At 44.1% G+C, this 24,635-nt stretch overlaps 1 protein-coding gene across 1 annotated transcript; it reads right to left on the bottom strand.

The window, feature by feature from the left end:
• On the bottom strand, window positions 1–5,412 carry SOD3 (superoxide dismutase 3). The gene is made up of 2 exons (XM_058546378.1): window positions 5,357–5,412; window positions 1–1,684 (listed from the first exon to the last, which is right to left on the bottom strand). Exon 2 carries the CDS (start codon window positions 1,666–1,668, stop codon window positions 934–936), a length of 735 nt encoding a protein of 244 aa, XP_058402361.1. The 5' UTR covers window positions 1,669–1,684; window positions 5,357–5,412; the 3' UTR covers window positions 1–933.
• Between the last annotated feature and the right edge of the window lie 19,223 nt (window positions 5,413–24,635).

Genomic DNA, 24,635 nt, shown 5'->3' with positions numbered 1-24,635 from the left:
ACTGAATTGCTGAGTTTTTAATGTGCAACATGAAGATTGCCAAACAGCCCCCAAAGGAGCAGCTCTCTGCAGGGTGGCAGTGGCTGGAAAGAGCTGAAGATGCCTGGCAGGGGTGCCTAACTGCAGGCTGCATGTCATGGCTGAGTGCAGAGGTGATGGGTGGGGAGAGAGGGGGGTGCTAGGCAACTTCAGGAGGGGTCTCAGAGTGCCTAGGAGGAAATTAAGGGGTGGGGGGAGTTGGGTCCTTAGGGCATAGAGGAATCTCAGGGCTCATGGGGTGAGGGTGGAGGTGTCAGGATGGAAAGGGACCTCAGGGAGTCTGGAAAGACCTCAGGGTGGATAGGGGTATTTAGGTACCTCTGGGGGTCCTCAGAACTAGGGGTTGGGGGCTCAGAAGTCATAGGCTGCCCTCAGGATAGAAGGGGGTGTCTCAGCATACATGGTTGGAGATCTCAGGGTGGAGAGGATTTTCAGGGAGCCCTCAGCCATGGCAGAAGTGGGACCTCAGGGTGGAGGGTGTCTCTGGGAGCAGAGGGAGAAACTCGAGGCGGGGGAGGGGGGGTGTCTCAGTACTCATGGAAGGGTCAGGGGATGAAGGGGGTCTCAAGGCTCATGGAAGGGTGTCAGGGCATGGAGGGGGTCTGAGGCGCATGACATGGTGTCAGGGCATGGAGGGGATCTGAGGTGCATGGAAGGGTGTGGAGGGGGTCTCAAGACTCAGAGAAGGATGTCAGGGCATGGAGGGAGTCTGAGGCGCATGAAGGGGTGTCAGGGCGTGGAGTGGGCCTCGGGTGCATGGAGGCATCTCAGGGGGCGGAGGGGGTCTCAAGGTGTGTGGAGGGGTCTCAAGGCTCCTGGAGGGGTGTCAGGGCGTGGAGGGGGGTATCGGGGCGTAAGTGGGGCTCTCGGACGGCCCGCTGGGTGGGGGCGCGCTCAGGCGGCCTTGCACTCGCTCTCCCGCCTCCGCTTCTTGCGCTCGGAGTTCTTCTGGGCCTGGCGCGCCCAGGGTTCGGGCCCACACACGGCCACCACGCAGCAGGCGAGCCGGCGGCCGGCGTTGCCGTTCTCCACGCTGGCCTGGTTGCCGCCGCGGCCCAGGTCGTCCTCGCCCTCGTGGACCACCACGGCGCGGCCCATGATCGAGTGCAGGCCGGTGAGCGAGGCGGCGAGGTTGGCGCGGTACTTCCAGAGGCTGCCGTCGCGCACGGCGAAGTTGCCGAAGTCGCCCGGGTGCTGCGGGTGCGGCACGGCCAGCGGGTTGTAGTGCGGCCCGGTGGAGTCGCAGCCCCGGCTCAGGTCCCCGAACTGGTGCACGTGGATGGCGCGGCTGGAGCCGTTGGCCTCGGCTGGGAAGCCCTCCAGGTCGAAGAAGGCCTCCAGCCTGGCGCCGGGCGCGAGCTGCCGGAAGAGCACGAGGCCGGTCACCCGGGGCTGCGCGGCGTCCAGCGTGGCCGACGGCTGCACCTGGCAGGTGGCGTAGAGCTCGGCATCCCGGCCGCGGCCCGCCGCCCGCCGCTGCTTCAGCTCCTGCCAGATCTCCGTCACTTTGGCGTGCATGTCGCGGATCTGCTCCGCCGTGTTGGAGCTGGGCTCCGCGGAGCCCGGGTGGGTCCAAGGGTCCGAGGCGCGGGCCGCCAGGAGCAGGCAGGCACACAGCAGCGCCAGCATGGCGGGAGTCGGGCACCTGCGGGCACCCCCGGGGGTGGGGGCGGAGTGAGGCTTAGTCACTTGAAACATCGAATCTCAGGGACCCCAGCGCGCCAGATCCAACCCCTCCCCGCAAGGGGCTTCCTTGCCCAGCGTGCGTTCGTTCTTTCAGCCCGTGCTTCCCCAGGGCCTACTGTGTTCCAGGATCTGTGTTAGGTGCTGTGGTTGTGCAGATGGATGACAAGCAATCTCCAGAAACTCACAGGGCTCTTTTTGAGCCACAAATCTGATCATGGTCCTCTCAAATCCTATCTCCATGGCGTGGAGGGCATCTCAGCGACGATGCCTCAGGGGGAATGAGGGGGTATCTCATAGCCATCCAAAACCTCCTCCGTCGCCTCATCTCCCCACCTCATCTCCTGCGACTCTCTTTAAGCATCCTCCCTCACCTCCATACATAAGACTTGCTGCCCTGCCTTCTTGGTCTTTGCACGTGCTGTGCCCTCTCTCTGAAATGCCCTATCCCCTCTTCTCTGCCACGCTCAGTAGACTGGAAGACAGAAACTCAGTTTTATTCATCAGTATCCCCAGCACCTGGGCCCGCAGCTGGCAGTAGGAGACATTTAATATGTGATTGTTGGATAAGGAGTTCATCGAAGGACAGACATTTCATCAAATCATTCCAATGCCACCCTGTGATTGAAGATGGAGCCTTGTGCTGGGAAGGACAGAGAAAGTAGTGGCCATCTCTCTGGGGGACTCCAGGAAGCCTTCCCAGAGGAGGTGACTTTTGAGCTGGGTCCCTCAGAACAAGTAGGAGTTTTTCAGCCAAGCCACGTCAGAAGCCCATTTCAGGCAGGAAGCACAATGTGACATGTTCACAGGCTGTGAAAGGACAGTTTGTTTGGGGGATGGGGGGAAATTCAGTGTGGCTAGAACATGGCCTGTCCCACCAGGGAGGGGTTGAGACTCAAGAGGGAACTTTGAGCCAGGCAATGGGGGCTGGGTTTGCTGAGCTAAGGAGTGTGGATATGAGCAGGAGGCTCATGCTGGTGGAAGTTTTTAAGCAGAAAAGCGGGTAATGAGATAGTTTTTAGTTCATTAAGTCTGGCAGGAGAAAGGATATGGGCTGGACTCCAGGATGGAGAGGACAGGGGAGAAGGAATGGGAATAGCCTGTGGAGAGATGGAGACACAGAGGAGAACTAGAGCCGGTCAGAGGGAGACGAGTTAGGAGGCTGTTGCAGATCAGAAATGACAAAGCTTTTACCAGGGGGGAAAGCAGCAAAGACAGAGGAGGGCCTGGGGTCTGGAGACATTTTGGGCACCAGCCGCAGGGAAGGAGAGGGGGCAGTTGAGGATGACTGAGTTCTCAGCAGGGGAGTCTGGAGGATGGATGGTGGGTCCAGGGCACGAGAAGAAGGGAGAGAGGGTGAGTTCAGCCTGAGCCTACCGAGGGTGAGATGCTGGTGAGTGCCCAGGCGCAGTTCTTTGGCTGGTGGTTGGAAACTCTGATCTGGCACTTGGAAGAGGCAGTGCAGCTGGGAAGGGTTCTCAGTGTTGGCTGCCCATCAGATTCTGCTTCTCAAAGGTCCGATGCCCAGGCCCCATCCCAAGAGATTCCGACTCAGTGAGCATGAATCGTTTTTGTTTTGTTTTGTTTTGTGTTGTTTTAAGCTCTATCAAGATTCTGGGACCCAGACAGGGATTTTAGAGCCAGACACAGATTCAAATCTCAATTCCAACATATACTAACTGCAGCATCATGGGGAGGTACTGCCTCTGTCTTAGCTACCTGTAAAATAAGGTGGGTAATACCACCGAGATCACGGTGAGGATTAAATGAGTATTATATGCCAGGCTATTTTTCACATTTTTAAGTCGGCCCACAGGGATCAATGCTGCCTCCAAAGAACTGGTTTGAGGGTCAATTGCACTTTCAAAGGTATTCTCCAACCCCAGCGTAGGTGCCATGTTAGCAGTAAACTCCAGGGTTGAGTATTTATTCTCTGCATAACTATTACAGAAAGGCAATCTAGGATGGTGATTAGAAGAATGCATTCTGAAACTCGCCCCCTGGATCTGAAGCCCGACTCTGCCCCAGACTCTCTAAGGGTAAAAGGTTAGCTGTTATTGTTATTTTTATTGCAGAGTAGCAGAGAAAATGCTGGGCTGCAAACTCTAGTTGGGCTCCACCTCCTCTCTGAGCCTCGGTTTTCTTCCCCGCAAATAGGGATAATAATATTTACCTTGGAGGCTGGCTGTGAGGCTTAAAAGACACAATTAGAATTACTAACACATTGAACACACATACCAGCCTCTGTTACAAGCACCTGGCATGTCTTAATTCACGTAAGCCTCACGAGAACCCCGTGCAGTCTGCGTTATTGTTGTCCCCGTTCTGAAGTGTGGGAAACGGAGGTGCAGAGAGGCAAGTGTCTTGCCCAAGCTTACACATTCACTGAGTAGCTGAGGGCAAGATGTGAGGGTGTGTGGTCTGCTCCAAGCCCGAGGTTTAGACACCACACTGAGCAGCTCTCACTAAGATGCTGAGCACAGAGCCTGGTAGAAATTTCTCAGTACACGGCAGCTCTTAGTGATCAATGGGAAACTGTGAAAACAGGCCCATCAGCCGAGAGATGCTATTGAAGCCGTGGGAGGAGGGGGTGCCCAGGAAAGTCTCCAAGAAGGAGTAGCAGAAAGGTAGGAAGAGAAGCCCAGAAAGTGACATCCAGGGAGCCACCTCTGACATGGCCTGTTGTGGGGTTACTGTGCTAACCCCCAGGGAGTGGGTGCAGATGGGGGGCCACCTCTGCCAGGCCTTGGCCTCAAGCTCTCCATCATCAGGGAGCCGTCCCCTCTGAGGCAGTCCTGCCCCTCAGGAGCGCTCTGCCTATTGGAAAGGTCTTCCTTAAAAACAGCAAAACTCAGGTTGGGGTGTGTTGGCAAAGCTTTCTTTTTCAAGAATGCTTGGGTAATAGTGAACATTTTAAGGAGGCATTTTTCTCTTAACAAAAAGTAAATTTTTCATCAACCCCAGGTAACCCTGACTCTTTGCTCTTTAAGCCTTTGACTGCTAACCCTTGAGGACAGCCTGCATACGCCTCCTCCTTCTTGCACAGTCTCCACTTTAGTTTGAGCTGTGATCACCAAGTGGTGTTTTGAGGGTCTGCTTTGTGTTTGGTCTGGGGGGGAAAGACAAGATTATCAGAGAAAGGGGACAAAGGAAGCCACTGAGCCTGTGCCTCCTTCCTGGGTCTGGATCTGCGAAGACCACGGCCCTCCTGACACCTTTGGTGTGTCCCGATTCCTAGAAGGAGTGCTGCCTGTGCACCTGAGCTACCAGGCCCTCCCCTGTGTGTCTCCCTAAGCAGGTGGCTTTTCCTTAGTCGCTCCTGCCACCCAAGCCATGCAACATCCAGAAAGGCAGCCTTCCTCACTCCAGATTTCTCTTTTTGGAAGCCCGCTTGGATTGGCCTTTGCAGATCCAAGGAGAACAATTACTTTCTCCCCCGTTGCCTTCCTCACCCCTCTCCCCACCTCCCCACTCAGCCCCTTTGGAGCCACCGGGCTCTGTCGTTAAGTATGTTTCTCTCTCAAGAAGATGAGCAAGTACTTTTCCAGGAGGAGGCCTGATGCCCCACCCCGGTTGCAAACTCTTAATAAGCACACTCTGAGAAGAATGAAATGATCCTCGACTTGGCACCCACCTTTCCAGCTCTTTCAAGAGAGCTTTCCCTCCTGAGAAGTGGGGAGCAGCGCGCAGCTGGTCGCAGGAACGCAGGCTGACTCCTGAGGCTGGGCTGTTTGTGGGCCTGCAGGGAAGCCAGCCCAGAGGAGTGGTCACTGGGAGGAAAGAAGGTCATTGGGCCGGTTTAGGGCGGGAAAGCAGGCCAGACTGTCCCTTGTTGTTGAATTGCCTCACCTCCTCCTCCTCTGTCCCCTCCTCCTGCACCCCGTCCAGGCCGGGTTTCCTGGCCAAGTATTCCTCTTTCGTGACTGCACTGGTTTGTGCAGACGTAACCAGTGACCTTCAGCACGCAGCAGAGGAATAAAAATTAGACAGAAAGTAGCCTGTTTGGAGAGGTGTACAATGATCTCTTTCTTGAGAGGCCTTTTGCTCCCCCCTGATTCCCCCACTATTGACTTATTTTTGCTGGATGCTTCTAAGATAGAAATGGGAACCTTGCAAATATGCATGATGTTTTCTCCGGAACTGTGCTGCCACAGCTGTGAGAGGTGAGGGGCAGGTGGGTAGCAGTTACACGCTCAGGCTGCAGAGTCCCAGCTGGGTCATTTCCTAACCGTGTGCTCCTGGACCAGTTCCCTGGGTCTCCCTTTCATCATCTGTAAAATGGGGATATGATGCTAACCCGGGCACATAGTCACACTCATCAATAATCGTCATTCCCATTGTGGTTGCTTTGTTATTCAAGTTATGGAGGAGTCTTCTAAAAGTAAATGTGGTCTGGGGGATCATGAGCCTTTCCCTCCCCCACTGGCTTTTCTTCCTTTGCTGCTATGATCTTGTCTCAATCACAGCAGCTCTTTCCAGAAATAGAAGCTTTTCTTTCCCAGAAAAGCCCACATGGGAAAAGGCAGCTTTCTGCCTGTCTGTCCTCCAGCCTTCCTTGGACAAATGTTCAGTGCGTGCTCACTCCACTCCAGGCACTGTGCTGTGTGCCCGGTACCCAAAGCCACCTGGGTCCCTGCCCTCTGTGGGGGGGCCGTATGCTGGGGAGGGAACAGCAGTGTCAATAGATCCACCCAGTACAGAGTGGGGAGTGCGGCTGGGGAGGGATGGACAGGGTCCTTCGAGATCCCAAACACTGGTCCTGGCGGCAAGAAAGCTTGCTCAAAATCCAGACTTCTGGGCCCCGCTCCAGGCTGAGTGACTCAATTGCCAGCAGGGCTTCCTACAATCATCTTTTTAAAAAGCTGATCATTCTGGGGGGCAGCCAGGTTTGGGAACCACTGCTTGGTGGGAAGAACTCAAACTAAAGATCTTTGTCCAGGGGCAGCCATTCTGGAAGATAAGATTGGGACTTCTGGGAACTCAGAGGCTCCAGCCCCTCTGCCTGGCCGTCCAGCCTTCTGGCTCACTGAGAGCTCAGCGTCATTGACTCAATCCTTGGCGCTCCGCATTCTGTTGATGGGCATAGTCGTCCTTGACGGATGACCTCTCAGAGTTCCAGATGCCGCTCACCGCCCTGCCCCCACCCAGCGACATTCTGGTTTCTCATTGTGACTCTTTCATCCAATTGAAAAAAAATCTGTATTTTCATTCAGTTCTTGAAATAATAACTTATGTGTATTCATTAACTATTGTATCAAGTGGAGCTTTCTTCATAACATAATTTTACTTCTTTTAAGGTCCAAGAAAGAGCTCCTCCATTATGGTATTCTAGGATTGGTGTTAAAGTCCATCTTCATTTTCATTTTTATGACATTCTAGGGGAAATTTGCCATTTTTCCCCACTCTGACTCTGGCTCCATCCATTTCCCCCTTCCTTTGGCAATAGCATCCCAATTTCCTGCTTGGAAACCACTGTACTTTCCAGCCACGCAGGTAGTACTGACTCCCCCCTTCGCTCCAGTAGTGGCTCATGGTTTAGGCGTAGGCTTGGCCAGTTATAACGTTTGGAGCCAATGATATGCAATGACACTTTTGCTGGGATTGTTGGAAGAGAGGTATTCTCTCTTTCCCACTAGACTTGAAACCGGAGGAGAAAGATTGGAGTTATTGCAGCCATTTGTCCCACTAAAGTAGAACCTGTTTGAGGATGGGGAAAGAAGTGGAATAAAAGTTGAGTGAGATCTGGACCCATTGACAGTGTTTGATCCCCTGGATCTAGCCATACCTGAAGCTCTAACTGTTTTCATTATTTCAAAATGAGTCAATACATTCTCATTTTGCTTAAGTTTGAGTTGGGTCTTCTGAACTTGCTATTGAACACTTTATGAAACACTTTCTCATATAGCATTTTATTTAATGCTTGCAATGATTTTGTGGGATGGGTATTAATTTGCCCACTTTGTAGATAAGGAAATGAATTTCAGAAAGAATAAGTAATGGGCCTAAAGTTGCAGAGCTGGAAAATGGCAAAGTCAAGATTTAAACTCATGACTCTGTGATTCCTAAGCCTGGACCCTTAATCTTTACACTTTACTGCCTCCCAGCCTAAAGGGGAGAGGAAAGAAAAGTTAGAAACAAGTAATAGGTGAGTCTACACCTCGCAGTTATCTCTGTACCATTGGTGACTGTCTTGCACTGTTTATTATACTGTTAATGTATAATAAGACAGAAAAGCAAGTGAGTGCTGTTTCAGGATATAGATTCAAAGTACTCCCATCTGTGGAGAAGAGATCTCTGCTAGAGAACTTTGTACTTTTTTCATGTAGGGATACCAGTTGTAAATAGCTTCCTTTTCATTGTGTTCAGAAAACCGATAAAATTAAATTCTGACAGGAAATAACAATGGTTCCCATGAGGAGAAAACTTTTAAAAGCAACAATTAGGGTTTCAGATTATCCCCCTAAAAGCCCAGCTTCTGTGTAATGACAGTTTACCCAACCAGAGTACTTGAAACACTCCCGAGAAAACTTCAAGTGTGGCTTGCCCACCTAAGGTTCTTCCAGAAACCTCCTGGGAAGTGGAAGTGGAACAGGGGAACTGCATAGTTCAATCTTGGATCCTGCCTTTTTTGTGTGTGTGTGAGGAAGATTTGCCCTGAGCTAACATCTGTTGCCAATCTTCCTCTTTTTTTTTTTTTTTTGGCTTAAGGAAGATTAGCCCTGAGCTAACATCTGTGCCAGTCTTCCTCTATTTTATATGTGGGTCGCCACCTCAGCATGGCCGATGAGTGGTGTAGGTCCACGCCCAGGATCCAAACCCACGAACCCAGACCTCCGAAGCGGATTGGGCTGAACTTAACCACTACTCCACAGGGCTGGGCCCTTGGATCCTGTCATTTTGTCCAGACACATCTGGGTCATATGGAAAAAGGAGATCCTTGTTGGCAAGGTAGGCAGGGAGAAAAAAGCATCATTCTTATTAATAGTCATAAAATAACCACACCTAACATTAAGTGCCTCTTGTGTGCCGGGCACTTGTTAAGCAATTTATATGTACTTTTTCATTGGTGAAGAAGAGAGATTACGTTCTGTGCCCATGCCACATTCTGGCAAGTTTTCTTTTCACTATGAATATGTCATTCTTTTGTTCAAATGTCGGGACCATGTCTGTGAATCAGAAGGTAATCAAACCAGTCAGAACCAGGAACTTCTCGGCTAGTTACAGCTGGCTGGCCACGTGAGGAGAATGACCGGCAGTAGGACATGGAAGTAAAGTCTTGTCTCAGGAAAACATCAAAGTAAGATCCCTCCAAGCTCAGTTCCCCATGAACTCTGGCCTTGCCTCTAGGTCCACATCCTGCCCACACCTGAGAGAGAAAACTCAGGTCATTCCCGCTCTGCCGCATAAAAACAAGATAGCAGTGTGAATAACTTAAAAGCATATCAAATGTAGTGTTTATTTCCTCCAAATAATTGCATTGTACACTCCACTTGGGAAAGAGAAGCATTTTTCAGCTTACTTTCTAGTCATATTTATTTAAGAATATTTGTTGAGGGGCCGACCCAGTGGCGTAGTGGTTAAGTTCGTGCACTCTGCTTTGGTGGCCCGGGGTTCACAGGTTCGGGGTCTGGCATGGACCTACGCACCAGTCATCAGGCCTTGCTGAGGCAGCGACCCACATACATAATAGAGGAAGATGCGCACAGATGTTAGCTCAGGGCCAATCTTCCTCACCAAAAAAAAAGAAGAATATTTGTTGAGCCCAATGGCCATATCTACCACTCTTCTTGCTGCCTCCTACTTTAAAAGCTGGAAAGCCAGACACTTGCTTTCCCAGTATCCCTTTCAGCTAGCATTCATGTGACCCAGTTATAGCCAACGAGACGTAACCTGATGTGGCTTGTGGAAAACTTTTACTTTCATTATAAAAGGGCCAGGATGGCCAGTGCCACCTCTTTCCCCTTCCTTTTGCCTTGAACGTAGGTTTGATGCCTAGCAATGTGGCAGCTACCTCGGGACTATGAGTTGGCAAGAATGAGAACAAAAGCCAAGATGCACAGGATGGAGGACGGAAGATGGGAAGAACCTAGGTCCTCAAGAAGCTCACTGAAAAAAAGAAAACAAAATAAAATAAAAACTAAAGGAAAAAATGCCTCACTGAGCACCTTAACCAGCACCAGCACAGCTCTAGTCTTCTTGTAACAGGAGAAAATAAACCTTGATGCATTCCACTGTTAGTGGGTTTCTATTACTTGTAGCCAAATTCATGCCTAATGGACACAATTATGTGCTAGACCCTGCACTGGGCATCATGACTATGAAGATGTAGAAATCATAGCCTAACTTCAAGCAGCTCATAGTCTATTTGGAGACACCTATATATGAAAGCCATAGACTCCTCTTCAATGTCACTCACCTACAGGTATGGAAACTGAGACCCACAGTGGCTAATTGACTAGTCCAGTGTCACTCCTGTTATGTGCAGAGGAAGGACTTGAGCCCAAATTGCCGAGACTTCAGGCTGATGACCTTCTACCTCCCCAGTTCTGAGGCTCCATTGGCCATCTCTTCAACTTTCCCCTCCTGATCCCCTCACATACACACCCTGCAACCTCACCATGAGGAAGAAATCCTCTCCGCACTCAGAGACCCAGCTTATCCCAGTCTCTTTCCTGCACATCCCCAGAACGACCAAACTAACAGAAAAGATGGGCAGAAAAACCCCAGGGATCTTGTGCAAAATGCACAAACATCGCAACATGTAGATAATAGAATCTGGGGACAGATGTGATAGAACATTCTCTACTCCGAGGATTATGGAAAATTGCTGGAAGGAGCTATAGAGGAAAGACAGGTACTCAGACTCTATTTTAGAAAAGTAATCGGTCTAAATGCCTACAGGATTCAAAAAGCTTCAGATTCAAGGCCCAGGGAAAGAAATAGAGAAGCAGCCATGTGTCTCACCCACAAAATGAATCCAGTGTGGTTCTGGCCCTTCTTAAGTGATGGTCTCAAATGGAGTGGGTCACAACTCCCATCACAGCCTCCAAACCACTATCATCCATGAAGACCACCTAGAACGTGAAGCTATAGGGGCACCAGCATCTAGAAGATTGGAAGCTTCTGTGTTATGACCCAAGTAGTGTATTTTGAATTTATTTCACAGAATTTTAGAGCAATCTAATAAAGCAATCAACCTTCTAGTAGTGTTTCTGGGCCCTGGCCTAGCTGTGCAAGGCCTCATCTTGCCCTTCCTGGAGAGAACAGAGGGAATAGGGTTGAGTTTTAGAACATCCTCCTCACAGTGGGGATGTAACAAGAGCTGCAGGCAGCCCTAGCCAGAGACCAAGACATGGAACTTTTCAAATGTTTCTCCAATTTCTGTCCATCTTAGCATAAGAGACCGTTCACACTGGTCTTTCTCCACAAAACTCATATCAGAAGCAGGAGTTAATCTCTCATTGACCTATTTCCATCAAAAGCCAAGGCACAAGAGATGGAATCTAACTATTGGCTCAATTGCTGTATTTTACTTATGGAGACATGTTTTGACAATCAGAGCATTGTTCTGGCTGGGTATTATTGACCAGAGTAAAGTTATCTTAGGGGTTAATACTCAAAATATATAAAGAACCCATAAAACTCAACAATAAAAAACAACCAGATTTAAAAATGGGCAGAGGATCTGAATAGACAGTTTTCCAAAGAAGACATACAAATGGTCAACAGACACATGCAGAGATGTTCAATATCACTAATTATTAGGAAAATGCAATTCAAAACCACAAGATATCACCTCATGTCTGTTAGCATGGCTATTATCAAAAAGACAGGAAGTAACAAATGTGGGAGAGGACATGGAGAAAAGGGAACCTTCATACACCATTGGTGGAAATGTAAATTGGTGCAGCCACTATGGAAAACAGAATGGAGAGTCCTCAAAAAATTAAGAATATAACTACCATATGATCTAGCTATTCCACGTCTGTGTATTTATTTGAAGAACATGAAAATACTGATTCAAAAAGATATATGCACCCCTATGTTCATTGCAGCACTATTTACAATAGCCAAGACTTGGAAACAACTTAAGTACCAATTGACAGATGAATGGATGTAGAAGATATGGTATATATATATAGCTGATGGAATACTACCCAGCCATAATAGAAGATGAAATCTTGCCACTTGCAACAACATGGATGGACCTTTAGGGTATTATGCTAAGTGAAATAAGTCAAACAGAGAAAGATATATACTCCATGATTTCACTCATATGTGGAATAAAAAATAAATAAATGAACAAGCAAAACAAAACAAAACAAAAACAAACACATTAATACCGAAAAAAGATTAGTGGTTACCATAAAAAAAAGGGGGTTGGGGAGAGGGCAAAATGAGTAAAGGGGCTCAGTTGTATGGTGATGGATGGAAACTAGATTCCAGTGGTGAGCATGCTGTAGTGTACACAGAAGTCAAATTATAATGTTGTACACATGAAACATATAACGTTATACAGCAATGTTAGCTCAATAAAAAAAGTTATCTTTTCATTTGTGAGCATATATTCATTATATAAACACTAGTATAGACTTGAAATTGTTTTTGAAAAGCATTTACAGGGAGAGAACAGCCATTTGTAAAAGAAAATGCCTATGTATAGGCTAAACCATCCTCTCTTTTTTAAATTATAACCCTCAAAGTTAGATAATTTCAAACAGAACAACCTGAATATTTACTACAACAAGAATTGAAAACTCAAATGCCTATGGGGGCCAGACAGGTCACATCATGAATAAAGTGGGCCGGGTCTACGTCATCTGCTTTTTGTCTTTAAACACACAGCCTTCTTATTTACATTTTGTCTTAATATTTTAGTGGAAATATTTACCTGAAGAAATATTTCTCTTCTATGAGAAGAACAACAACAGCCCTTTGAAAAATGGCAATTCAGCCCCAGTGCCTGGGAAACATTAGGGAAGAGTGAGGACTATGGCAAACTGGAGAGAATATTCCAACTCTATAGGGCGCAGCAGCCGCTCAACCATATGCTGCCATATGGGAATGAAGCCTGTTATTGCCAGATCTTCTAGTTCTCAAGAGAGGCCAGAGATTCAGATTTGTGTGTGATATCTGTCATTTTTTAAACGATAGCTCAATAGTGTTATTTGCTGCCTATAAGAAATATATACCAAAGACAAATGACAGGCTGGCAGTAAAAGGATGAAAAAAAATTTACCCATACTAACAGTAAGCATAAGATGAGCATGACTACATTAATATCAGACAAAGTAGATGTCAATACAAAGACTATTGCTGTAGATAGTCCCAGAAATTGGACATTTTACAATGATAAAAGGCACATTTATCAGTAAGATAATAATCCTATATATATATATATATAGACCCAATAATAAAGCTTTAGAATACATTAAGCAAAAACTTATAAAACTAAAGAGAGAAATTAACAAATTCATAATCATAGTTGGACATTTTTAACATATCCTCTTATTCATTGATACAAGAAATGGACAAACAATAGTATATAATATATAGATTATCTGAACAACATTATCAACCAACATGACTGAAATGATATTTTTCCCAACAATTGCAGAATAAATGTTCAAGTTTGCATGAAACGTTCACCAAGAGAGACCATATCCTAGTCTATCTTGGCTTCATTAAATTTTAAAAGGTTAAAGCCTTGCAGACTATGTTATCTGATTGTAATGAAATAAAAATAGAAATCAATAACAATGAGATGTCTAGAAAATCCCCAATTATATGAAAATTAAATAATGCACACTAAATAATTCATGAGTCAGAGAAGAAACCATAAAGGAAATTAGAAAATATTTCTAAGTGAATCGTAATGAAAACAACATATCAAAAGTGTGGGATGCAGCCAAAGCAGTTATTAGAGGAAAATATATAACTTTAAGAGCCTATATTAAAAAAAGTAGAAAGGTCTAAATGTTAAGAAGCTAGAAAAATAACAGAAAATTAAACCCTTTGTAAGTGGAAGAAAAGAAATAATAACAAACATAAATCAATGAAACTGAGAACAGATAAACATTACAGAAAGTATAAAAAGCCAAAGTGCATTCTTTGGAAAGATTAATAAAGTTGATAAAGCTCTAGCAAGTCTAATAAAAAAAAAATAGAGAGAAATCCAAATTACCAATATGAGAAATGAAAGATGGCATATCACTTCATAACATATAGCTATCAAAAGGATAAATAAATATTTTGAACAAATTTGTATTTATATATTCAATAACTGAGATGAAATGGAAAAATTCTTGAAAAAAAATAACATCACAATTGACACAAGAAAAATAGTTTAAATAGCCTTATATGTATATTTGAAATCAATTTTGTAATTAAAAAAATCCTTTCCACAAAGAAAAGGGTAGGCCCAGGTGGGTTCCCTGGTGAATTCTACTAAACAGTTATCAAATATTTAAGAAAGAAGTAATACCAAACTTAACACAAACTCTTTCAGAAAATAGAGAAGGAGAAAATTTTTCTCGAATCATTTTATGAGGCTAATATAACCCTGAAACCCAAAATCCTGACAGACCAATATTCCTCATGGAAATAGAGAAAAATTTCTTAACAAAACATTAGCAAAATGCATCCAGAAAATATATAATATGGAAATTATGACCAAGTAGAGTCTATCGCAGAAATGCAAGGTTGGTTTAACATTTTAAAATTTATTTATGCAATTCACCACATTAACAGATAAAGGAGAAAAATCACATGATTATCTCCATAGACGAATAAAAAGTATTTGACAAACGCCAACCCCCATTCGTGTTAAAAAAAAAACTATCAGCAAACTAGGAATAGAGAGGAACTTCCTCAATTTCATTAAAGGCAGCTGTGAAAAACCTACAGGTAACAGTATGCTTAATGGAGAAATATTAATTGCTTTCCAGTTAAGATTGGGCACAAGGCAAGGGTATCTTTTCTCTCCACCTCCATTCAATATTGTAATAGAAGTCCTAGCCATTGGATTAAGATGAGAAAAATAATAATAAAAAGCATGGATATTGAGGGTGAAGAAAGTAAACATCATACAAACATCGTAATTGTCTAAATAAAAAATTCTAAGGATATTGAAAACTATTATAAATGATAAGAAAATTTAACAAGGTCACATAATACAAAGTCAGTAAATAAAAATCAATTGAATTTTTGTATACTAGCAACAAACAATTTAAAATGAAATAAATACCATCTATAATAGCACCAAAAAGAACAAAATATTTAGTAATAAATTTAGGATAAGATTTTAAGACCTCTACACTTAAAATGTACAAAATGTATAAAAATACAAAATATTTCTGACAGATATTAAAGTAGATCTAAATAAATAGAGAGGTATTCCATATTCATTGATTATAAGATTCAGTATTAAGATGCCAGTTATCTCAAATTCAACGCAATTCTAGTGACAATCCCAGCATATTTTTTTGTAGAAATTGAAGAAGTAATTCTACAAAATATGTGGAAAAGCAAAGGATCAAGAATTGCTAAAATAAATTTGAAAAAAAAAGTTAGATGACATACTGCTTGACTTCAAGACATATTATAAAACCTTGGTAATCAAGTATAGGATACAAATCTTTGTGACCTTCAAGTAGGTAAAAATTTCTTAATTGAATGCAGAAAGCATAAACCATAAAAGAAAAAATGGACAAATTTGATTTCATCACCATTAAAAGTGTTTGCTTTTCAAATGACACCTTTATGAAACTGAAAAGACAAACCATAGACTGGGAGAAAATATTCCTAATACACATATCTGTCAAAGGACTTATGTCCCAAATATATAAAGAACTCTTACATGCAATAAGAAAAAGAAAGACAACCCAATTTTAAAAATAGATCAAATAGGGTTAGCCCGGTGACGTAGTGGTTAAGTTCGTGCATTCTGCTTCAGTAGCCCAGGGTTTGCTGGTTCGGATCCTGAGTGTGGACCTACTCACCACTCATCAAGCCATGCTGAGGGACCGTCCCACATAGAAGAACTAGAAGGACCTACAACTAGGATATACAACTATGTACTGGGGCTTTGGGAAGAAAAAATAAAAAGAGGCAGATTGGCAACAGATGTTAGCCCAGGGCCAATCTTCCTAAAAAAATCAATCAATAAATAAAATAATTTAGCCAATGCTTCACAAAAGAAGATATACAAATAACCAATTAACATCTTCATTGGTCATCAGGAAAATGCTAAAGAAGACCACAACTAAATATCATTCTACATCAATATGCTTGACTAAAAATAAAACCACTGACAATGTAAATGTTGGGGAGGATGTGGAGTAACTAGAACTCTCATACATTATGGGTGAGAGTGTAAAATGGTACAACCACTTGTAAAACTGTTTAGAAGTTTCTTATAGGGTTAAATATATACTTAATATGTGATCCAATAATTTTATACCTAGGTATACCCAGGTATCTCTCTCACTCAAGAGAAATGAAAATGTATCTCCACACAAAGACTTATACAAGAATGTACATAAGACAACTTTATTCATAATAGGTCCACTGGAAACATCACAAATGTCCATCAGCAGGTGAATAGATTGTTTGTGTTCTAGTCCCACAATTGAACACTATTCAGAAATAAGAAGGAATAAACTACTGGTATATACAACGACATGGATGGATCTCAGTAATGTTACCCTGAGTGAAAGAAGCCAGACACAAAATAGTACATACTGTATGATTCTATTTACATAAAGTTCTAGAAGAGGTGAACTAATCTATTCGTAGAAATCAGAACCATGACTTCCTAAGATGGAGGTGAGGGGGCATTGGGTGTGAGGATGTATTAAAATTAGCTGCAAAGGGACATGAGAAATCTTTCTGAGGTGATCAAAATGTTCTATATATTGAATATGGGATGCTTACCTCAGGGTTTATATTTGTCAAAGATCCTGCATTTTATTGCTTGTTAATTGTACTTTGATACATTTGAAAAGCAGAGACAATTGTAAACATTAGCAGAATAACAAGGTTGGTGGCTGCTGGCCTGACCTCATTCGTATGAGGATAACCTCAAGTTCAAATTCTTTCCAGGCAAGGTCACCTGAATGGAATTTTGTGTTATCTGCTGTTGGTCCTTAAAATCCAGTCTTGTGGAATTTGAGATCAGACTTCTAATGAGCAAGCATTCCAGTGTAAACAGAGAAAGCTTTCTTATTCATTGCTGGGATGGTTGTCTTGTTGAGGTACTAAACCATCCCTGAGACCCTGTGGAACAGCTGATGGAGACCTCAAGTGTGCTGAGAGTGCTGCTCCTGACCTCAGGCTAACTAAACTGGTGTTCCCTCCGGCATTTATCCACTCTGAGGGTCAGGGTCCTGGCGTGTATAAACAGGGACAGTAACTGTGTAAAGATTAAATGAGATATGTATGTAAAAGTAACTAGTAAAGCGCTTGGCATACAGTAACCACCACATTTTGTAATTTTATTGCTTGTTTTTGAAGATAACTCATTTTATAAATTGAGCTAGAGAACACACAAATGTATCAGGGTAGGGATAGGGAGACTGTTGTGAATATAAAATGAATTTCTCTATATCATCACTGGTGACTGTTTCTCCTCTTTTGAACTCAAGATACTGGTACCTTTTGTGTCTGTGTTAGCTATATCTCCATAAGTTGCAAGTGACAGAAATGCGAGTCATGCCAACTACAGCAAAAAGGAGATTTTATCGGTTCATATAACTGAAAAATCCAGGATCTTATATCCCAGAAGCTCTACAATCCCTAATAATTCCAATGGAAATCCCAGGCTGAGTCTTACCAGACCTGTTTGGGTCATGTTCCCACATCTGAACAACTACTGCATTGATGAGGTTGGAATACAATACCGTGTCCTGCGCCCACCCCTATAGCCAGGAATGGGGTCAGCACTGCCAGAACCATGTGGGGAGAGAAGGAAAGACCAAGTTCCCCAAAGGAAAACACAGGTGACACTTTGTTTTGTCCCAGTTCTGCGTGTCTGGCAGGTGGTTCCTGGCACTACAAATTTTTCTCCCCTGTGTCTGCCACACTGGATAGCACGGTGGATTCTGCACAAGCAGATTAGTGTTCCGGGGAGAAATTCACTCCTGTGAAGCTGCCTACACATCACGTGATCCTGTCGCTCAGTTTTCACATCTATTCCCAGTGAGGCACTGGTTGTTAAACTTCCTAAGAACATTAGAATCATGCTGAAAAGAGAATCCAGTAGTCCCTCCTATGCGTGGTTTCGCTTTCCAAGAGCTTACCCCGGTCAACCATGGTCCAAAAATATTAAATGGAAATTGTAGAAATAAATAGTTCATAAGTTTTCAGTTGTGTCGCCATTCTGAGTAGTGAGATGAAATCTCAAGCTGTCTGGCTCCATCCCGTCTGGGATGTGAATTATCCCTCTGTCCAGCGTATCCACGCTGTATACGCATCACAGTGCTTGCATTCAAGTCACCCTTATTTCACTTAATCGTGGCCCCAAAGCTCAACAGCAGTGATGCTGGCGATTCGGATATGCCCAAGAGAAGCTGCCAAGAGCTTCCTTTAAGCGAAAAAGTGAAAGCTCTTGACTTAATAAGGAAAGAAAAAAAATTGTATGTTGAGGTTGCTAAGATTTACAGTAACTTTTATTACAGTATATTGTTATAAATGTTCTGTTTTATTAGTTATTCTTGTTAACCTCTTACTGTGCCTAATTTATCCATTAAACTTCATCATAGATATATATGTATAGAAAAAATATGGTACATATACGATTTAGTACTATCCACTGATTCAGGCATCCACTGGGGGGCTTGGGATGTATCCCCTGAGGATAAGGGGGAACTACCGTATTTCTGACTAGTGTCCATGACTTTGTCTTGTTATTAAACAGACTTTGGAATCTCTTTCTTTCCTTTTAAACAGAGTCTGGGTTTACTTCAGTACCACCCTTTGGTATAGTGAAAGTGGCTTAGAGTTGGGAGGAAGTTGAAGGGAGGAATTGTTTGTTTTTTCAAATATTTCATTTTTACAAGTGGGCTATTTGGGCCCTTGGGACACTTTCATTGCTTCCTGTTATGATATTAGTCAAATAAGATGAATAAATTAGACCGTTTAGCTGGAAGCCACAAATCTGAGCTGAATGGACAAGAAAACAAGCCCTCCTTTTTCAAGTGGCAGCCAGAGAGTGTTCAAGCCAATGTTGGCACTAGGCTGGTAGAATCGTCATCATTTTGTACTTTGGGGCTTTCCACATTTTACAAAGTGCTTATACAACATGTTTGCCCCAGATACTTGGTTTTCTATGGTTATCGATCCCTGCTTTTCTTTCGAACTGGTATACAGTGTGTTCAGGTATCCATCTCTACCTAAAAGGATTCAGGGGGATGTCAAGGAAAGTTCTCGATTAATCTAGTCCATTTAGCACATGGGGTTCCCCAAGGATGGCCAAGCAGAGAGATGGAATAATCTGGGTCCCTGAGGCTGTCACGGTTCTGCACCTGCATCTTTTTTTACCTCTGGACTTCTCGCTCTGCAGTTTGTTATATAAGTGAGTGCAAGCCAGGGGTTTCTTTTATTTGTAGCCCAAACTAATACGATGCGCCATACCTTGTGAGGAGCTGGCCTTTATTCAGGCAACGTTCAATAAAGAAGGCTTTTTCATTTACCAACTCTGAGCTCTAGAACCCAGATTGCAATTTCAATTGGATCAACCCAAGAGTCACTGTCAGGAATGCTTTTGGCTGCAAATATGAAAAAAAAACTTGCTTAAACACTTAGATGTTTGTCACGTGGAACAAAAAGTTCATGGCTGGTAGGGTGGCTCGTTATGCCAGCGGGGCTCCGGCTTTCTCATCCTTCCCTTCCATCGTCATCAGTGCGCACACTTCTGAGCTCACGCTGTTGCCCCGGGGCTGCAAGTTGGCTTTTCCACCTCCAGATGTGGCTTCTCATATCAGGCAGGAAGATGAAAGATGGGAAGTAGCAGCATCCTGTTTCCCAGACAACTTCAATTTATGTCTCATGGCCAGAAATATATCACAGGGCATTCCTCGGTTCATGGGAATCTGGCAGAGCAAGTGTTCTTAGCTGAACACATTGCTACTCTAACAAAATTGAATTTTCCTTGTTAAGAAAGAAGAGAGAATGTTTATCAGGTAGGCATCTAGCAATATCTGCCACATTAGTTCAGATATTTATCTTTAGTTCTTTAAGAAACTAAGGAGATTCTTTAATTTAGGATTTTAGAAAGACAGCAAGAAGATTAGATGAGAAGAACCACACTTATTCTATGGAATTAAATGCCTACAGTTAACTTAAGCATGAATAAAGAGGCCCCAAACTAGAAACAACAACAATAACATCACATATTCCTTATCTGAAGGGAGTGATGTAAACCTTAGCCAGGCCCAGCTAAGGGAAATATTTCTCTTGGATCTTCTTCATCCCTCATCATTCCTGGTTCTGCACCATTCACAGACCTTCTTTGGGTCCCACGATGAGGTATGGTTGTTTCCCTTTAGCAAAGCTGGCGGGAAAATTGTACTCTGCCCATCATAGACATCCAGCGATGCATGCATGCATGCATGCATCCATCCATCCATCCATCATCCATCCATTTATTCATTCAGTCTAAGTTTCCTAAATTTGATCAAAGTACAGAGTCTTGTCAACAATACTTCTAAAACTTTGGCTTTGCTAGCACTAAGGCACAGGTCTGTGTAAATGTTCCTTCAATTTGCTCTCAAAATGCTTTGTTTTGCTTTCTCTTCATCAGAGCTGTGTGGCTATTTTCTGACTGTTCTGAGCAAGCTCCAATCTTCACTGCAACAGTGGAAGCAGTTTTGCTGACTGCCCTGACTTTTGATAGGAACAGAAAAGCTTTCAAGTTGAGTATTGCTTGAAAAAAATCCTCTTAGAGAGCTATCCCCGACTCCCTAAAACTTAGGGAGATGTCCGGTGCAGCCCAATTAGCAACGACTCTCATCCCTCTCCCCAACCAGCACCACTAGCCTCTAAGCACAAGGCTTTGCTGTTTAACCCCATGGGGTAAGTGGTGTTCCTGTCTTTACACAAGAGCAAGAAAAGTTAAGGAACAACTTAGTATTTTTCTCTTCACTTAGACAAGGAAGTCTGCAGTCTCATCTCCAAAAATCCCCGTGAATATGATTATTTTGCTAAGAAATAAAAGGGAGACCTTCTTGAACACATGTAGATGATTTTCCCAAAGATGTTAGGAGATATCTTGGAAAATGCACAAAGAAATGGTCAAAAGTGGTAAACAGGGGCACCATAACAGGGGAAGGGTAGAGAGGAGGTGTTTTGGTTATTTATTGCCTTGCAATATCCACCCCAAACTTAGTGGCTGAAAACAACAACCATTTCATTGTATCTCAAGGGTTGATATGATAGTGGGTGGCTGAGGATTGGCCGGCAGTTCCTCTTCTGGTCTCTCTTGGGTTCTTTCCTTCAGTTGCAGTAGTGGGCAGCTGGGGCTGCCATTGGGCTGGACATCTGACCTCAGGTGCTCCTCCATGTGGCTGCTCTCCTCCTGGCGACTCATCCTCCAAGGTCTCTCCACGTGGCCTCATTCTACAGCAGGGGCGACAGGCCATCTTCCTTGCTGGGTCAAGGCATGGCAAAAGGTTCCAGGCTTCTTAATGCCTGGGCTCAGAAATCCTAAAAAATCATTTCCTCCAAATCCCATTGGTCAAAGCAGTCATAAACCCAGATTAGGTGGAAGGGAATATATAAACATACGAGCTTAGAATGTCACAAGGAAGAAAAGAGAAGGCATTGAAGAAAGCTGGCCTGTTTCACAGCTTGACTTGTAGCCAGCACCCCTGTTTTATTTATTTAGGATTTATTTAGGAGACAATCCTGACCCAGAGGGCCTGGGTTGTGAAATAGGGTTGTGTAAGATTTTAGAGTCAGGCTTAGAGTCAGAAAGACTCTCAATAATACACTCATTTCCTCTCCGTAGTTCCACATAACGTTTTTAATAACCATTTCCTCAGAATGAAGAGAAGGCCTGCTTTAACGCACTGAAGGAAACGCAGAGAAGTGGCCTCATTCTGCTCTGGCCAAAGCAGCCTTCATCACCACCTATAAGAGCACCTTATTTAAACAAAACGTGTTGATTATTTTTAGCATAACTTAAGCCCTGGGAGACTAATGAGGTGTTAACCGCGTGTGTTAATTATGTGATTTTTGTTGTCTTCATTAAAGTCAGGATTCTCAAGCCTACTTGCCACCTGAAATCCCAGAGGAGCCACGTTAGTCTCCTGACCCTGGCGTCTCTTAGTGTCCTGCAGTTGGCACAATCACATAAACACACTTGGTTTCCCCTGTGGAGAATCAGATGAGCAGGGCTCACACTCTCAGAAGACCTTGGATACATCCTTTTAAATTCTTACCCGTTTTTCATCTCCGTGATTAGTTGTTGGATCTTCCAGTAAGCTCGTGGTGCAGGAAGCGAGCGACATTAGCTCATTTTTGATCATTTAGGCCTGACGGTCCTTCAACTCAACAGAAAACTGCCAGAGAAGCTGAAAACCAGGAAGAAAGAGACGCACAAAAATCAGCTTTCATTGCTTTTCACGGCATTTTAATTAACCGAGGAATTGTGCTGCATACACACGACTCTGATTATTTTAAACTTCTGCAATATATGCTATACCTCTGTCCCGAGTGACAATACATCCCAGCCAGAATAAGTTTTTCTCAGGAAGAGATAATCACCTAGCCCAGACTCATTTGAAGCAGCAATCAACTTTCCTTTCATGTCTTTGTCTGCATTGCTGATGTTCTGGAGAAACTTTATTTGGCAATGGTGTTGGGGCCTTATTGCAAGTCCAGGAGTAACGGAGTTCAGGATTTCAGATGAAGGTGTCTTAATGATGGCCTGATCAGGGTGTATGAAGTTGTAATGAAAATAGCAGGTGAATCTGACTGGCAAAAGAGTACATTATGAGTCTTCCTAGTAATTAGAACTGTCTAAAAGTGGAATGGGCTGTCACATGAGGTGCTGCGTTCCCCATCAAAGAAGAAGGGATGTTGAAGTGAGGGTTCCTTGTCAGGTGGCAGTTAAACTCAATACTCTTTGGGGCCTCTTCCAACTTTCATCTAGAGCCTATGATTGTTCTAAGCCCACACAGAGCAGGAGTCTTGACTTTGGGAATTTGCAAGTTGGGTTCCATGATGGAGTGTGATAGAGTAAGAAGCCAGGCAGTCCTGGGTTCCAATCCCTGCTCGGACCCTTCCTAGCACTATGTGACTGTGAGCAGGTCACTTAAACTCTCTGTGCCTTGTAAAATGAGGATCGAAATATACTGCTTCTAGGGCTGTTGGAAGAGTTAGAAATAATACATTTAAAATACGAGGCCCAAGGTAAGCACTCAATAAATCACAGCTCTGGTAACCTTTAGGAGTCTAACTCTTTTGCTTTTTTATTCACTCTGCACTTCAATGATACAGTCTTGATTTGTAAAAACAGAAGAAATGGAGGGCTCAGGAAGATACTGGAGAAAGATCATGCTAGTAGCTGGACTAGTTGAAAGAAGAAGGCTGAGCAAATCTGCATGGTAAGTCACCAGGTAGAGTCTCCTGAACAGGCAGGACCCTGCAGCATTGTCCCCTTCCTGGGAAGGGACATTAGCATTGCTGAGTGCCAGTAGAGTACTGGGCACATCTTTATGTCATCTTCATTTTCTACACCATTGTCATACCAACTCTGAGAGGTAGGTCTCATCACCCCTACTTAACAGAACAGAAAACTGAGGCTCAGGGTGGTCACACGACTAACCCAAGGACGTATGGCCACTCCCCAGATGCTCCTCACCCGCTCTACCACCACGTCTCCCGAGCGTTCTGCTGCATCCTTCATTCACAGGGCAGAGTACATCCAGATGCCCCGTTGCCCTCTGGGAAAGATACTCCTACCTGATGGGATATGGGGAATGTAGCCCAACCCATGGGAGCCTCTGGAAAGCTACTGTTTGGAGAACTGAGCTACAGCCCTAGTTTGTAGATTCTAAATTAATTGTGATCTGCCACTAACTCATTCTTTACCTATTTATCCTGGGCTTTGTAGAGGGAACGCATGTGTCTGTTAGACCTTAGTATCCCCTCTTGTCCGCATGGTTCAAAATTTTGAAGTACAAAAAGGCAAACAACGGGGCCTGGCCCCACAGCCAAGTGGTTAAAGTTCCGCGCGCTCCGCTTTGGCAGCTCAGGTTTGCAGGTTAGGATCCCGGGCGCAGACTGACTCTACTCACCAGCCATGCTGTGGTGGTGTCCCACGTACGAAGTGGGGAAAGATTGGCACAGATGTTAGCTCAGGGCTAACCCTCCTCAGAAAAAAAAAAAAAAAGGAAAAAAGGCAAACAATGAAAAGTCCCCGTGTACCCTAGGTACCCAGTAACCAGAGACAATTAGTTTACCAGTTTCCATGTTTAGCCTCTCAGAGGTTTTTTTTTTAATTTTCTTAAACTGAGGTGAAATTCATCTGTAGCTATTTTAAAGTACACATTTCAGCGGCATTTAGTGTAGTTACAATGTTGTGCAACCATGACCTCTATAGTTTTAAAACTTTTTCATCGCCCCAGAAAAGACAAAAAACAAAATTACCCATTAAGTAATCACTCCTCATTTCCCCCTCCCTCTATTGGCAACCACTAATCTGCTTTCCATCTCTACAGATTTGCCTATTCTGCATATATCGTATAAAAGGAATCATACATTATATGACCTTTTCCATCTGGCTTCTTTCATCATGTTTTTGAGGTTCATCCAAGTTGTAGCATGTATCAGTACTTCATTCCTTTTGATGGCTGAACAACATTCTGTTGTACGTATATACCACAATGTATTTATTCATTTATCTGTTGGTG

This window comes from Diceros bicornis, chromosome 8, assembly GCF_020826845.1.
Source record: "Diceros bicornis minor isolate mBicDic1 chromosome 8, mDicBic1.mat.cur, whole genome shotgun sequence".
NCBI classification, from domain to species: domain Eukaryota; kingdom Metazoa; phylum Chordata; class Mammalia; order Perissodactyla; family Rhinocerotidae; genus Diceros; species Diceros bicornis.
This window is presented reverse-complemented; position numbering and strand designations above follow the sequence as displayed.